Genomic DNA, 12,024 nt, shown 5'->3' on the forward strand with positions numbered 1-12,024 from the left:
CTTTCTGAAAAAAAAAAAAAAACACCTAGATTACTGGGGTGAACAGTATGTCCTAGAAATAGGCCAGCCACAGCTCCAGTTCCAAAAATTCACTAATTGGCCATGATTTGGTGAGATCTGTCTTTCTCTCTTCATATCTCAGAGTGGGGGTGGGGGAACAGTTCAAGAGTACTGGCCTTAGGTCTTCTGAGTCAGGGAAGAACAGCAAGAAGGGGCCTTAGTAACCTTTTACTTCAGGGACTGAGTGAGTTACACCTGCCGCAGGCCTGGTATTTGTCTTTGTATATCAGTTTAGAACAATCATCACTGAGTTGTCATAAGACCGAGGGAAACTCCACCAATACTTTAAAAAGTGACAAGACTTCTGCTTCAGTGAACAGCTTCACAAGATACTGTCTTCATTTTAATACAAAATGTTCCAGATATACATATCTGAATAGAAAAAGATACCACCATTTAAAAAATATACAGCATGTAATAGACTTTTCTCCTCAAATCTGAAATAAAAGATTTGAAGATTCAAAACTACATTAATGCAAATATCTGCCTGTTGCAAGTATGCTTTTTGATTAAATTGGCATACATCAAGTACAATTAGAAAGGTTATTTATAACGAAGAAATACATAATTCTGCATCTTAATGGGGATGACAATTACAGCTGACGGTTGCTAATTAACATTACTTCTTCTGCTCTGGATCTCAGATATTTCTTATATGATCTTTATGCTGGCAACGGACACAACTAATTCTAGAAGGCCCAAAAGGGTTAATTATCAGCAACATTTCTGCTCATAACAAATTCACTGGTAACTTGCCCAGCTCTGGCTCCACACTGGAGACCAGAAGATCAAGCTGAATTGGGTAAACTCTGACTCAGAATTGTGTCAGGAAAAGTATTTATTCAACTTACTCTGTGAGCAAAGATGCACCAACCCACTGGTATTCGGAATGACAGGGAGAAAAGTCCCTCCAGTCCCCTCTTCAGGTGTAATGGTCTAGGGGTGTTGCCTGTTCCGGTCCAGCAGAAACGCGTGGCACTGTTTAGCTCAGTGGTGCCACCTTCTTGTGCCAAGATGCCCACTGTGCCTACTTTCTTGGACACCTCAGGAGTGTGTGATCGGTGTTGGAGGCCAGACGTAAAATAGAAAGACAGAAGCATTGCCACTCTCAGCACAAGCCTCTTTGCTTGTGCTGTAAATTACATATTTATTTTGTTAGCATGAGATAGATGAATATTTTCACACACAAAGGTGCCCTGCTAAAATCAGGATAAGTGATATTAATGTCCTATGGTCAGTATTATTGAACCTCGAAAGCAATAAACTTTATGCGTCAATAAATATTACATTTGCAACATAGTTAACATTCCCTTACTGTCTCTAGCACTTATTACACATTGTAACCGCAAGTCTACAATACATTATTCATATTTGGGGTGTCACCAAGTGATGGATTGCTGTAGGAGAGGCTGTCCTTTAAATAAATCAACAAATAAAAATGCAAATGTTAACATTTTCAGCCACAACTTTTCCCATCTTGAATGGGGAATGAAAATTTCACATTATACTGACAGGCAGCAGAGAGAACAATTAACAACCTACACTGTGAATGAGAAAGATGACTTTGCCACGCTGGGTTTTATCACCTGCCCATGGACCCATATGGGACTCTCCTAGGTGTTAGCACTTTCAGAGAACAAAGGAAAAACTGTCTCCCACGGCCCCTGTTCCATCCCCATCCTTTTCTGCAGGTCTTGACAATTCTTGGAATTTTGGGTAGACAGGGAAAGGGCTTTTATTCTTGTTCTTCTCAGTACTGTCAAAGGTTTCTTGGAATGAAGAATAATAGGCTTTCCTTTTGCATTAAAAGCTTATATGTAAAAGTAGTCTATAAAAATTCCTTTTCTACACTTTGAAATAAAAATAATTCAAATAATCTTGATTCCGAAATCTGGAAAGCAACCACTGTGCTTCCTTGGTAACCGATTTTCATAGTACTGAGTCTTTTTTTCAACTCTGCACTTTGTATTGCAGACCTATAATATGCCATCACGCACTTCTAAGGGTAAAATCTGGGGTGCTGCACATTGTTTTATTTAGCCAAATGCTCATTATTTAAGAAGCTTCTGAGAATCTGTATCTAGCTGATCTGCAGCATTAAGAACTAACAGAAAAAGAATCCTTTTTTTAAGGTCCGTAGATATGAGTCTTCACTGCAATTTTAACCTGGGCTTGTAAAACTCCACAAAGTTGATATGGTCATTTCAGAAAATGTGTGCTGAGGATGTTCTATAAAACCCTACTGGGGAACATTTTATTCTTCTTTTTCATGCCTCTCACGAAATTGAAGTGCAATTATCAAAAACACATTAGAGTAGTGTTAAAGATCTGATTCAAGATCTTCGCGTCAAAGATAGGAAAATTCATTCGAAAACCCAGATTGCCTTTCCTCTTACCTTAACTCCTCCATTACTATTATCCTCTGTGTTGAGTCATTTCCCAAAAGTTCTTTAAAATTAAGTCTTAAAATCTATATTTATTGGATAAGATGCTAGGATTTTAAGTGCTTAAAAAATCACATCCCCAAGGAAACACAAACATGCCCTTTTGGTGTTAATGTTTATATATTCAGTGTTAAATGTATAACATAGGAATTGGCTTATTAGACATGAGAAATTTTAATAACATATTTCTTTTCCTGACTGTAGAAAAAGCCAATCAAAGTATCAGCTCCTCAAATGTCTCTGTATAAGTAAATGTTGATAGTCATTTAACTGTAGTACAAAACCCACTATGGTTTTCAGTATCAATTGATTCAGTAAGTTAAGTGTATAGTCCAAGTGTATAACCATTTCGGGATAAATTGGGTAGGACCCGCTCCTAAACATTTTCTGATGAAAGGTAGGATTAGCTTTGTGTTTCTATGGAAACCTTGTCAATTACCATTACCGATTAAGGACAAGCATGGATAAAGGAAAGGGTTCCAGGAGTTCTACCTGGTCGTATCTAGATGCTTCCAAATAAGGGCCTCTCTCTTGAGTTGGAGACATAAGAACTGTTAAGATTTTTCACTTTTTATTAAATAACTCAGCAGAAGTTCTCACCTGGAGAATGGTAAAGCAAAGAATCCCTGAAACTCACCGGGAGCCGTCATGTTGGGATGATGATGTAGCTGGGGTTACAAGCTCCTTCTGGCTCCCTGTTGTCATAGGAGACGTGGATGCATCTTTTCGAACTTCTGCCACTGTCCCTGCATGTACAATAAAGGAACTAATTCAGGCATTCAATAAAAGAAAATGCAAGAGTCTATCATGAATAATATATCAGAGATTATAGGAATCCCCAAGCTTTAGAAGTAAGCTGTCTTCCCCTCTGAAATGCAACAATGGCAGATGGAAAACTCGGTGGGTTGTTTTGGTTTTGTAAACACCAGTGGTCCACAATATCTTGTTTTTAAAAACATGGATTTGTGCAATAACAGACTAATTAGAGATCTGGTTGGTAAACCTGATTATTAAAGTCTTGATGATTTGCGTTTAGGGTAAAGACACCCAAGAAAGTCGATTGCTTTATTTTGCTCCTTTTAACTGTCATAAGAAAAGTTCTTTCCTCTCCTTGACAAAATAGAAAATAGAAAATTTGTACCTTTAAGCCCTCCAAATTAAATTGATTCTACCCCCAAAAAACTTTCAAAGTAGGCATAAATTATGAATGCTTCTTTTAAAGAACTCAACATTGGGCTAAAACAAGTAAGATGCTCAACTCACCATTCTGGGGCTAATTTGGTTTCTGTTTCTAACAAGCAAGGTTTAGTTGGTAATTATGTTTTACTTTTGGGGGGCTAAGTAATAACACGGCATGGAAAGAAAAATCTTTTGTTTTTGTTTTATTATTACTTGTTTAATAATTTTCTCCTCTTTTTAAAAACATTTTAAACAAAAATTTCCAACTTTTCGTTTATTAAAAATATAATTGAGCTTCTTCATGTATCAAATTCTCACGATAAAGCTGGAGAGACCTTGCAGATTATCTCACCTTACTTCTTTTTTGATAGATGCTTTTTATAGGAAGAGTTCTGGCTACTGTTTAATTTTTTAAAAATGTTTTAAAAAATTTTATTGGAGTCCAGTTGACTTATAATGCTGTGTTAGTTTCTGCCAAACAGCAAAGTGCCTCAGTTGTTACCTATTCATAACTCTCCTCTTTTAGACTCTTTTCTAATAGGTCATTATGGAGGACTAAGAACAGTTCCCTGCGCTATACAGTAGGTCCTTATTAGTTATCTGTTTTATATATAGCAGTGTGTGTATGTCAATCCCAATCTCCCAATTTCTCCCTCCCCTCTGCTTCTGCTTTTCCCCCTAGTAAACCATGTTTGTTTTCTATATCTGTGACTTTATTCCTGTTTTGTAAATACGTTCATCTGTGTCATTTTTTAAGGATTCCACATATAAGTAGTATCATATATGTGTCTTTCTCTCTCTGACTTACTTCACTCAGTAAGACAATCTCCAGGTCCATGTTGATGCAAATGGCATTATTTTTTCTTTTTTTATGGCTGAGTAATATTACGTGATCTATATGTACCATATCATATTTGTGTGTGGGTGATTTCCCACATTTACTGTATGTTTGCCTTTACCAGGCAAATGAGCTTTCCCATTTTTAATTTTCTTGTTTCTATTATAGCTATGGTCTCTTTTTGTTTTCTTTTTACCCTGCCTAGAGAAGTTTCTTTAGCATTTGTTGTAAAGCTGTTTGGTAGTGATGAATTCTCTTAGATTTTGCTTGTCTGTAAAGCTTTTGATTTCTCTGTACAATCTAAATGAATACCTTGCTGGGTAGAGTATTGTAGGTTGTAGGTTTTTCCCTCTCAACACTTTAAATAAAGCATGCCACTCTCTTCTGGCCTGCAGAGGTTCTGCTGAAAAATCAGCTTATAACCTTATAGGTATTACTTTGTATGTTATCTACCGGTTTTAATATTTTTTTCTTTGTATTTAACTTTGTTAATTTGATCAGTATGTGTCTTGGCATGTTTCCCCTTGCGTTTATACTGTGTGGGACTCTCTGAACTTCCTGGATGTGACTATTTCCTTTCCCATGTTATAATCTCTTCAAATATTTCCTTAGGCCTTTGTCTCCTGGGACCCCTATAATGCAGATGTTGGTGTGTTTAACGTTGTCCCAGAGGTCTCTGAGACTGTCCTCCTTTCTATTCCTTCTTTTTCTTTATTCTGTTCCGCAGCAGTGATTTCCACCACTCTGTCTTCCAGCTCACTTCTTTGCTCTTATGCCTCAGTTATTCTACTATTGATTCCTTCTAGTGTATTTCACATTTCAGTTATTGTGTTGTTTATCTCTATTTGTTCTTTAAATCTTCTTTTTGTTAAACATTTCTTGTACCTTGTTGGCCTGTGTCTCCATTCTTTTTCCAAGATTTTGGATCTTTATTATTATTATTTTGATGCTTTTTCAGGTAGATTGTCTATCTCCTCTTCATTTAGTTGTTCATGTAGGTTTTTATCTTGTTCCTTCATCTGTAACTGAGACATATTTCTCTGTTGACTCGTTTTGTCTAACTTACTGTGTTTATGGTCTCCTTTCCACTGGCTGCAGAATCGTAGTGCCTCTTGCTTCTGATGTATGTCCCCTGGTGGCTGAGGTCCATCCAGGGGCTTGTGCAGGCTTCATCGTGGAAGGGACTGGTGCCCTGTGGTGGGTGGAGTTGGGTCTTGTCCTTATAGAGGGCAGAGCTGTGTCGGGAATGTGTTGGGGATGGGGTAAGCTTAGGACGACTTTAGGCAGTCTGTCTGCTGATGGGTAGGGCTGTGTTTCTGTCTTGCTGGTTGCTTGACTGGAGGCATTTTAATACTGGAACCTGCAGGTTGTTGAGTGGTTCCACATGGGGACCCCTGAGAGAGCTCACACCGATTAATACTCCCCGATGCCTCCACTAACAATGTCCTTGCCTCCACAGTGAGCTACTGTCAATCGCTGTCTCTCCAGGCGATTCTCCAAGACCCCTGGGTAGGTACAACCCAGGTTCCTATGGAGGTATTGCTTTCTGCTAGGTCCCAGTGAATGTAAAATCTTGTGTGTGCCCTCCAAGAGTGGAGTCTCTGTTTCCCCCAGCCCTGTGGAGCTCCTTTACCTAAGCCCTGCTGACCTTCAAGACTAAATGCTGGCAGTTCTTCCACCCAATTCCAGACTCTCAGACAGCCTTAGAGGGCTATTTTCACACACGTGTGTGTGTGTGTGTGTGTGTGTTTATTGCTTAGTGAGAGGGCTGTTTTTAGTATGAACATTTGCCACCTCTTTCCTCAGTGTATGCTGGCCATGATCCCCTTGATAGGGGGGTTTGGCTGGTGTGGTGACCAGAGCCTGCCCTGGATATTGAGCCGAGGGGGCTCCCCTTTGCTCTGTAGTTTCACTGCTCTGTCAGGGGCAGGGCCTGCTCCCGAGCTGCTGTAGTAGAGGCTCCAGATCTTATTCTTGCTGTGCTTCTTATCTGTGGTGCAAGGTCGGCAGGTTTGGGGCACTCCCACTGGGAGAGAAGACACTGAGAGTTCCTCTCCGGCGCTATTCATCTGTGGGGATGCTTTCTTGTGTCATTTTTCACCTGTTGTGTGAGCTCCCAAGTTACTGTGTTGCTGGCACTGCTCTCAGCCCCACTGTAACAGTGTGTATGCCAGCACTTGGCCCTGGTGTCTTATCAGGCTTTGTTTTCACCAGGCTGCCAGCATAAATCCACTCAAATCAGGTCTCAGGATTGCAGGAATCCTGGATCTGGACCCACTGCAGGCACTACAGGGGCAGCTCGGGCTCTGACTTGGTCCACTCCTGAGTGTATGTGCTGACAGGTTCCATAGCTGCTACAACCAGATCTGTCTCAGCTGTGGGGACACTTGTCCATTCAGCTGTTCCGCAGGTGCTGAGTTTATGAAGATGGTCACAGGTATTTAATCTGTGGTTCATGCAGCGGCAGGGAGAGATTTCAGACCTTCTTCCTTCCTTGCATAGTCCCTGGGGTTCAGCTTGGGTTTCAGCCTCACCTCTATGCATGGGCCACCACAGGGATCTGCTCCCCACCTGTGAGAGGGGGCAGAGGCAGCGCCTGAGGTGCACTGGCGCTTCAGTGGGAGGGGGCAGAGGTGGCAACTGGCTGGGGTATGGGTGCTCACCCAGGCAGGAGCAGGGGAGGCAGCAGCCGACTGGGACGAGGCTGTAAGCAGCGCTGCCCTTCATGCCTCACTCAGCAGTAGCGTTTCACTTCTACGGCACTCTGGGCTTCCTCCAGCAGCACTCCTGGAGTGGAGCACCTCACTCCTATCCCCTCAGGCTGTCTCCGGGCAGCCAACAGCAGTCCTGTTGTCGGGTCTGCTCTCCAAACCCCACGTTCCACCCCAGTGCCCCGTCCACACGGGGAGACACACGTCTGAGGCTGAGGAGCGCAGGGCTGCGCACAGCCCGCCTGTGAATGGCTCACTCTGTCCCGCCTGCCACAGACCGGCTGCGGCACTCTCCTCCATAACCCAAGTCCCCCGTTCTGCCTGAGCTGATCTCCCCACAGTGAGGAGGATCCCCTGGGCACAGGAACCTCTCCTCTCCTCCAGTTCCTCACCCCCTCAACCCAGACCCACAGACCCTGTCCTGCTTCCTCTCCTTTCCTTTTCTCTCTTTCATCTTTTCCTGTCCGTTCAGGCGTCCAGGGTCCTCTGCCAGTGTTCAGCAGGTGCCGTGAGAACTGCTCCATTTGTAGGTGTGTTCTTGATGCCTCTGTGGCAAGATGTGAACTCCACATCCTGTCACTCCGCCATCTTATCCTTCCCCCTCCTTCTTCTTCTTAATGTTATTTTCCACATAATATTATGTGGAATATTTTGTATATTCCAAAAATACACAAAACATTCTTGTATTTTTCTTGGAAGACTATAAGAATCTCATTCACAATTTTCTTCTGGTTCCTAGGAAACTGTTGCCCAAACCGCGGAAAGAAGTTATCTGGGAAGAGTCACTATCTCTTTGAGGAAATGGTGAATATTCAAACGATCTGAAAAGACAGCTTTGGTGTGTTAGGAATACCAGATCAGGAATACCATATGCTAACTCAGGGAATGGCAGGGTTTAGCTGTGACCTGAGAAAACCAGGCCTGCATAAGCTAAGAGTCTTACATCTGTAGAGATTAGCATCAAAATAATTACCAAGATCCTGGTATTTAAAAGCCATACTCAATACTGACTGTTCTCTATCATGTAGAGATGTGAAAAACCAGCTGGCCAAAAGCACAATTCAGACTTCTTATACACAAACCTGTGGGACCCTCAACCCAAACCAGTACTTTCTAATAGTGGACATAAACTCCATCAGTTCATACAATGCATGAGTCAGTAAATGTTTACCAAGTACTTAATGATACACAGGGGCTAGTACCAGGATTAAATTCAGGCTTAGTTTATGGAGAAGGGAAGGAAGATGTGAGTAAGAAATGAGACATTCTGAACAATCTGGTGAAGAACCATAAATAACTCAAGGCAGTAGAAAACAGTAGAAGGTATTAATAACAGCCAACAGATAACAGTGTGCTTACTATGGGCCTGTTACTGTTCTAAGCCTTTTCCATATACCATGTATTCATTTTGCTTTTTAAAAAAATTGCTTCATTGAAGTATAATTTGAACACCACAAAATGTATCCCTCTTAAGGTACAGTTTGATAAACAGTAGTAAATGTACATAGCCAGTTTTTAATATTTTTGTCATGTGTTTGTTTTTATAATTCAATTTTAAAGTATTTCATCACTCCAAAAGGTTTCCTTATACCCATTTATAGTCACTCTCTTCTCTCTGACTGTTCTGCTCATATCCCCCTCCAGCTCCATATCTATAGTTTTGCCACTTCTTAACATTACTTATGTTTATCCTTATAAAAACTCTTTGTGACATATACTATTTCTTAATATCTAATTACAGATGGGGAAAATAAACTGTAGGGGACTTAAATGACCCGCCCAAGGTCACAAAGCTAGTAAGTGACCAGCATTTGATCCCAGAGTTTTCACTATTATGCTATACTGCTGTGAAATATAATATGAAAAGTCTGAGGAATTAAGAAGTGGGAGAGATCACATCTAGCTTTAGGGTTAGGGAAGATCTGATGCAGGAGGTGGAATTTTGAAAGAAAGGAACAGGGGGCATGGAGTTCACAAAAGCATTAAATTAAAAAAACCTTATAGCTAAATATTTAATAAATTCAGGAAATAGTTCTTGAGCATCACTATGTCCTTCGCTAATCACTTTAAATCACTTCACTTGCATTATCTTACTAATCTTTATACCAGTTAGTAAATTATATTATTGTCCTCATCTTACAGATAAGGATGTGGATACTGTGAAAAGGGCAAGCAACCTGTCCAATACCACACACGGCTGGTCAGAACAAGTCTGGGCTCTGAATGCAGTTAAGGTCTATTTGATTCTGAATTGCAAACTCTCAGACAAAGACACTGTGTTAGTTGGACTCAAATCTAAAACAAAGCAGCAACAACAATTAAAAAAAATCCACACTGGTCTTTGGAGAGATTATTCTTGTAGCAGAGCTTAGAACAGAATGGAACAGAGAGAACGAAGGCGGGAAACGCAGTTCACCATGACTACAAATACTGGGTGGGATCCTGGGTGATGGAAAGGAAGAGATGGAATTTGGAAAAATGGCACTGGTCAACCTATTTGCAGGGCAGAAACAGAGACACAGACGTAGAGAATGGACTGTGGACACAGCGGGGAAGGAGAGGGTGGGACGAACTGAGAGCAGCACTGACCTACATACACTACCATGAGTGAAACAGATAGTGGGAAGCTGCTGAATAACACAGGGGGCCACCCGGGTGCTCTGTGACAGCCAAGATGGCTGGGACGGGTGGGGATGGGAAGCTGCTGAATAACACAGGGGGCCACCTGGGTGCTCTGTGACAGCCAAGATGGCTGGGACGGGTGGGGGTGGGAGGGAGGCTCCAGAGGGAGGGAGTATATATACACACACACACATACACACACACTTAAAGCTGATTAGTGCTGTTGTACGGCTGAAACCAACACAACATTGAAAAGCAATTATCCTCCAATTAAAAAAAAACACAGACTAATAATGAACATCAGAGCTTAGCCTGGCCTAGTTTAAGTGTGCTCAGAACACTGACATTAGCCTATAGCTGAGAAATATCTAAAACAAAGTCTATTTTATGATAAAGTGTTGAATATCTAAAAAAATAATAATAATAATAGGAAGAGAAACAACTGGGAGGGACTTGTGGCTGAGGCGAGGGGGAAGAAGAAATGCCTGGTAGTAATAAGAGAAATATCTTGTTAGTCACTATTACACAAAACTTGAACATTAGTCTTTTTTTCTCTGCTTTGATACTTCTTGCAAAAACTTGGTTGAGACAATTGATATTTGATAGGAAATTTTTTTAAAGAAATTTTAATAGAGTACAGAGACTTCTATATTCTTCATAAATACACAGAATTATGAGGAATCCTTCATAATTGCAGGTACAATAATGTATGTATATATGCTCATTCATTTTTCTAGGTCAAGGGACCATAGTTTTCATTAAATTCTGAAAGAGACCCCAAAAAGTTAAGAATGATTGCTGTAAGGCATAGGGCAAATTTACCTCTTTTTGTTAATTCTTTAAGCTCTATTCCTTATTAAGTTTACAGGAAACTATATATCAGCTTTTAATATTTATACCTTCTATAAAATTTGATTTAATATTAAGTATACCAACAATTACATATAGTTAATGCATATTCATAGAATGACATATCTCTCTCTAAACACACACATACACACACACAATGTACACATTTTAAAAACAAAAGTGCTGTTAAGACTATCATCCATTAGGCTGATACTTTCCACACATAAAGGCATATGTTTATACATATGTAAATATATGTGAATATATTTATGTAAATAAACACACATATCTTTGCATACACAGATGGAATTGAATATAATGGATCATATCCTATTTATACAGAGCTGGGGATATGTCTGCTCATCCATCAATCAACATCTTATGATAAGAGAACTTCTTTGAGTTCAATGTTTAAGAAAACTCCATTTCTGGGCCTTTGTTTCATTTTGCATTTTTAAAATAGCTGAGCTATATTATAGTATTCAGTATAGTTCAAAGAATAAACAGTAAAGAAAACACCAGGGTAAGCCCTTTCTAGATCAAGAAAATGTATTGGTGGCATGCCACCTGGAAGCATCACCAATACACATCTCTAATTACAACCTCTTTTTGCCTCCAAGAGCCAGCCACTAGTCTTTTAATTACTACCTTTCTTCTTTATAGTTTTACCACTTTAGGTATGCATCCCAGAATGTGGCTTAGTTTTGATGCTTTAAAACTTTATACAAAGAGAAATATATATATATATTTCTCTCTGAGACTTCTTTTGCTCAACATTATGTCTGTGAGATAAGTCTGTGTTGATGGTTTACATACCTGCAGTCTGCTTCCTTTGCTACACAGTATTCCATTGCATGCATTTATGACTTCTTATCTCCTTTGCGATTGATGGGCATTTGGAGTGTTTCTGGTTTGGGGCTATTTTGAAGAACGCTGCTGTGACAGAGGCTGCTAGTTATCCACCACAATGCACACAGCTAGACTGTATTCCCTGCTCTCCCTTGTAACTATGGATGGTCACATGGAAAACTAGTGGACACTGCTGGTGCCACTTCAGGCCTATTAAAAATCTCGAAACCTCTCATATGTAGTTTTTCATACCCCTACTCATCCTCGTTGACTTTCTATGGTGGGGCTAACAGTTTCTTACACAAACTCTTTTAGGAAACAAAGGGAGAAAAGACTTTCTGACTTATTTAAAAAGAAAATTGTGGTAAAAAACATATTTACCATTTTAACGTGTACAATTGGGGGCTTCCCAGGTGGTGCTAGTGGTAAAAAACCTCCCTGCCGAAGCAGGAGACAAAAGAGACGTGGGTTT

The 12,024-nt window shown here is 40.3% G+C and overlaps 1 protein-coding gene across 10 annotated transcripts in view; it reads right to left on the reverse strand.

Moving 5' to 3' along the window:
• The window catches only part of KIAA1328 (KIAA1328 ortholog), a 425,847-nt gene that overhangs the window by 65,815 nt on the left and 348,008 nt on the right, over positions 1-12,024 (reverse strand). For all 10 annotated transcript variants that reach the window (XM_086372655.1, XM_086372653.1, XM_086372654.1 and 7 more), the window contains one exon: positions 3,142-3,250. In XM_086372655.1, the coding sequence (XP_086228781.1) occupies positions 3,142-3,250 (109 nt within the window). The remainder of the gene's footprint in view (positions 1-3,141; positions 3,251-12,024) is intronic.

This window comes from Bos grunniens, chromosome 24 (genome assembly GCF_055505025.1).
Source record: "Bos grunniens cultivar Pamir isolate PY7600 chromosome 24, Bosgru_T2T1.0, whole genome shotgun sequence".
Classification (NCBI taxonomy): domain Eukaryota; kingdom Metazoa; phylum Chordata; class Mammalia; order Artiodactyla; family Bovidae; genus Bos; species Bos grunniens.